Below are 5,394 nucleotides of genomic sequence, written 5' to 3'. Positions count from 1 at the left end.
AACTACCATAGATTAAGTTACCCCACTCCCTAGAACAAGGGCTGAAACAATTATACGCTCATTCGATCTTTTTCTTTTTTTTTCTCTCTCTATCTCTTAACCACCACCACCACCACTACCGCCACTACCGTCGCCCTAGTTTGTCTATCTGTCATTCCAGAAGACAGAAGAAGGCCAACAGGAACCAGTTGTAAGACCAGAGGACTCGGTGGCAGCAGTGACTTCCCCTGACAGCCGCCATGAATCTGCCAGACGGTGGTGTGGCAGCTACTGTGCAGGGGAGACTATGCCATTATTTAGGGAGGGAGTTATCTTCCCTTGCGCGTGTGTGGCATTGGCGTTTTGTTCTTAGCAGCTGGGAGATTTTGGAAACAGAAACAAAAATTGAACCACAAAGAAAGAAATAAAAAGGTGGCTGTATCTCGTTTTTTTTATTGTATGCGAGTATGTGCAATAAGGGTATGAAACAGTGAAGGTGGGGTTTGTTTGTTTGTTTGTTTGTTTTGGGGGGATGAGACAGGGGGAGAAGGGGAGGGAGTGTATGAAAGAGTGAGAAAAAGGATGGGGAGGGGGGGGGGAGGAGATGACATAATTACGTGTCTGCATGTTGCGAGAGTAGACACCGTTTGGGCTCCGAAGTTTTACTACTTCCGGGTATTTTAAATCATCCTGACTCTAGATCTGTACATCAGTGTTATATCTAGCACCTACCTCGCTACAGTGCTCCATAGTCGCTATTTGTTCCTACCCCGCTGTGCCTTCCCTGTTTCATGTCCTTTATTTATTCACACAGAGAATTCTCATCTGTCATTCCTTGGCCCTCGTGCTACATTACGACACCCTCTCCTCTGTCTGTCTGTCTGTTTGTCTGCCTGTCTGTCTGTCTGTCTGTCCATCTGTCTGTCTGTCTATGTATCTATCTCTCTCTCTGTCTCTGTCTCTATCTTTCCCACTCCCCTCCCCCCCCCTCTCTCTCTCTCTCTCTCTCTCTCTCTCTGTTTCATTTGTAGCACTGTGTGTACAGTAACCTCACTGCAGTTGGTACGAATGAATTTCTATATCTGTCTGTTCTTGCTAAAATCTGAGAAGTAACTAATATTTCAGCCCACCCACATTTAAGGGATACAGTTAACTTTACCGGCACCAGTGCTGTGAGGGTTTTAACTTGAGTAAGGATACACACATCGACACGATACGGTCATTTAGTGAAGGGAAGGGCAAGACGCTCAGACAGGAACAATAGAAGAAAAAACCAGTAACAGAATCTACAAGTGACATTCTACATACTATCACCTGGCTCCAATTTTACTGATTCATTACTTTTGGCGACCATCATTATTTAGGTCTAGTTCTTGTTAATCTGGTGTTTACGTTGCAATGGCTAGGTTCTTTGCTGTTGCTGTATGTTTATCAACGTAGCCTGATTGTACAGACTCCATGATTGGGTTGACAAAAATATCACTCTCTAATAAGATAGGAAAATAACAAAAATTATCGTAAAAGTTTTGTGCCTCCCCTCTTTCTCTCGCATTGACACAATTTAGTTCATTCACAAGGCAGTCTGTTTTGACCCTGTCTTTTCGGGCCAACTTGGACTGAAAGGGATACAATGTCCCTGCAGAGAGACAGAGACACTCAATAAAAACATCCACACACAGGAATCAAGCTCACGACTTCCCTGCGTGCGACGCCAGTTAGATATAATCGCTCTTGATAGGAAGAGTACCAAGGAAAAGTTGAACATTATCAAGCGTTTAGAGTCTACATTTGGAAATATGATTTGCACATATAATATAAACCTTTTCCCCACACCCTTCCCATCTACCAATTATTGTTTGGCATCTTCTTACTGAATAGTTGTAATAAACTATGAATCATACTCATGCCCGGGTTAGAATAATGTTACTATAATAAGCAATGCTAGGGTAAATGTCAAAACGTGAAACTATCGTCTAAAAATAAACGTTTTACAACACGTCGCAACAGCGTACAGATCAGCAAACGCGAGGATTGGTGTAGCTTTAGATTAGCTCCATGGCTGAAACTGCAAACCTATTAGCACCAAACGTTGTTTACACCTTTACGGTATGCTAGTTGAAGAAATTGAGAAAACACGAAAACGGAAACCCTGCTTCGATTCCATCAACACTGAATGCCACGTAAATGACACCATTATACCAACATCAATCGTTGTCACGACTGATGCCACACTCCCACGTGTCGTTACCGGTACGCTGATAAGATCTCCATGGCTTCGTCCGCTACTGTATGGAGACAGATATAATGGCTCCTCACATTGCCTTTATCAAATTAATTTCTGTCTCGCACCTAGAAGGAGATGTTACTATTGATAGGAGAAAATGATATTTCTCAAATATCCAGTTGTTTCTACTCCTGGCTGTTTACTTGTACATGTCGCCAAATATATCTACAGTCTGATATCTCGGTAATGTTATCTTCCTAGACTACAATTTGTCGCGGTTGATTTCAATCTAGACTACGTTGTAAACGTGCGTGGTTCGGATCCCTAAAAGTGTGCTCTTGAGCTTAGTTTAATTTTGAGAGTCTATATAATTGCCACCGACTTGTGTTAGTGGTATCGTGGACGAACGCCACGTTGTATATCCTGCCTATCAGATAACTGCAGTTTTGAACGGGCCGATAAACACATTTTATGGCATACAATACAAAACGCTATCAGCATAAACGAGATACGTAAATTCCATTAAACTTAATACAAAGGATTCAATTTGGCTTGTGATTTTTGACAAATTGTAAAAACGCGGAAAATGTTAGAGTAAAAGGAGATAATAATAATAATAATAATAATAATAATATATAACATTTATAGAGCGCATTTCCCAAAAAAGTAGCTCAATGCGCTTTACATTGGAATACCCATTTTTCAAAAACCTTTCTTACTACTTCCTTTCTTCTCAAGCAATATACATTAATGCACACACACACACACACACATACACACACACACACACACACACACACACACACACACACACACACAGAGACTATTTTCATCCAGACATAGGAAAAGAACAAATATAATGAAAGATAACGTTAAAAGCTTATGAAGGATAGGCCTGTAGGAACAGAAAAATGTTTAAGATGTCTTTTGAAGATAACATGTTGTTCTTCTTATAGGGTTCTGTGTAAATGTCTTCCTTGTAGAACATGATCCAGAGATTGTGAGGCTTGAGCACATCGAAAAAAAGAGAAGATGATGAAATATCTTTTTGGATTTTTAAATACTCAAACGACTCAAATCCGAAATCTCACTAAAGTCGTCCATTTTCACGAAATAAATGAATACATAAAGCTACTCAATAAATTACTTTTCCTTATTTCGCAATTAAAACAACGTCTTTTGTGTGATACTGTGAAAAACTTAAATAAACAAACAAACAAACAGGCAAAACAAACAAGCAAACACACAAAAAACTGAGGACTTATCAGTATTGACGTAGATCATTCATGTTATTAACTACTATTATTCGTGTCTTATTCTATCCCCAGATTCACTAAACGTCGAAACAAACCGCAGGTACACTAATAAAACAATACAACTCGACCCGCCCAACTCCAGCCATGACGTCATCTGCTCAATGCCTTCTGCTCACAATGCTCCTAGTGGCCACCCTTGACTTCCTGTACGCAGAAGACATCGGCTTCGCGGAAACAGACTCGGAACTGACGCCCTTTGCCGGGGCAGTCGCCGACCACGTCCTGAAAGAGGGCTTCGGGAAGAGGGGCTACTTCGACAAGCGGGGCTTTTTCGACAAACGAGGTGACGCAAGCAAACGCGGCTTCTTCGACAAGCGAGGGTTTTTCGACAAGAAGAGTTACGCCGATAGCAAAGATGAAGAGTCGAACGCTGCTCTCTCAGACTTCGCCGAAGACAAAAGGGGTTTCTTCGACAAGCGATACTACGGCAGTAAGCGGGAAGAAATCAGTCCCAGGGTGTTGAATCTTCTTCTGAGAAATTATCAGATCCACCCTAGTCCTCTCAATGGACACAACGCTTTCAGCAGGCTTCTCGCGAAGCAGGGATTTTGGGAGAACTGAAAGTTTGGCAAGTCATTTGGCAAGATGATGTAGAATAAATTTTGAACTTTGTGGGAAAAATATTTTGGCTTGATATTTGTTTGTTTGTTTGTTCATTTATTTATTTGTTTACTTGTTTGTTTGTTTGTTTGTTTGTTTGTTTGTTTGTTTGTTTGTTTGTTTGTTTGTTTGTTTGTTTGTAGACCCTTTGGTTTCTGTCGCCGTCTCCTGCACTGTCCTACTTCCCTTTTCCGTTTCCCCCATTGTTTGTTTTTTCTTGTTCTCTTGTTTTCTTTCTTTTTTTGTTTTTTGTTTTTGCCACATTTTTTCTTCAGTATTTTCAACTATTTTTTTCTGTACTTTTCTCACTCATTCTTCAGTATAAAAAAAAAGAATAACAAGTCTCGGCGTCTTCTCGCATTTCCTACCGCACACGAGGATTCCCCGTGTACAGTACGAAATGCGTTTAAAACGAGTAGATCTGAGCTCTTCCAGGAGTTTGCGCAGATTTATTGCTCCCCCCCCCCCCTTTTTTTTTTTAAACTGTTATCTGACTATCTACTATAAATTTATTGTGATTGTAAATGTTCTAGCTTCTCTTTGACATATTATTTTAGCACGTAAAGGAGGCGGGCTGCTTGGAACCTGCCTGTCAGGACCAGCCCTGGGTAAGGGAACACAGCGTCACGTCCCAACCGACAGACAAAGATGCTAGACGAAAATCTTGGGAATCGAACTCACATCTTCTGCATGCAACAATGAAGCTTCTAAGCGCTACACAATAGACACAAGTCTCTGTAACGATTTTTTAAAACAAAATCAAAATCATAAATCAATAGTCCCCTCCGTATTATGGAGTATACCGTTAGTTCTTTTGCTATCATTTTGGGTTTTGGTTAGGCGGATGGCCCTGGCTCGAATCCCCAAATGGGCGCCTTTGAACTGGGTAGTCAGAGGAGTTTCAAGGCTCTCCACCCACTTGGCTTGGTTATATCGACGACGGACGTAAAAACTAAGAGGTCTGATGATTGTTTATATAACCAGAAAGTGTTCAAAAGTGCTTTAATCTCCTACAATAGTATCGTCGTTGAAAATTGGAAGGGTGACACAACTTCAAAAGTAATGCTTGAACAGTAGATTATTTCGAATTCACTTGCTAACTCATTCCACCGTCCCCTCCCTTCCTCATGTTCTCTCAATATCGCTCTACCGCTCTATCGCTCTCTCTATCTCTCTATCTCTCTCTCTCTCTCTCTCTCTCTCTCTCTCTCTCTCACACACACACACACGCACACACACACACATACACACACACACACACACACACACACACAC

The 5,394-nt window shown here is 41.2% G+C and overlaps 1 protein-coding gene across 1 annotated transcript in view; it reads left to right on the top strand.

Annotated features, from left to right (window-relative positions):
• Positions 1-4,115, top strand: part of LOC100533370 (achatin-like neuropeptide precursor) — a 27,196-nt gene extending 23,081 nt beyond the window's left edge. The window contains 1 exon segment of the mRNA NM_001204660.1: positions 3,532-4,115. Coding sequence (NP_001191589.1) covers positions 3,604-4,080 — 477 coding nt within the window. The 5' untranslated portion in view covers positions 3,532-3,603 and the 3' untranslated portion in view covers positions 4,081-4,115.
• Positions 4,116-5,394: the final 1,279 nt, after the last annotated feature.

This window comes from Aplysia californica, unplaced genomic scaffold (genome assembly GCF_000002075.1).
Source record: "Aplysia californica isolate F4 #8 unplaced genomic scaffold, AplCal3.0 scaffold00275, whole genome shotgun sequence".
Taxonomy (NCBI): Eukaryota; Metazoa; Mollusca; class Gastropoda; order Aplysiida; family Aplysiidae; genus Aplysia; species Aplysia californica.
This window is presented reverse-complemented; position numbering and strand designations above follow the sequence as displayed.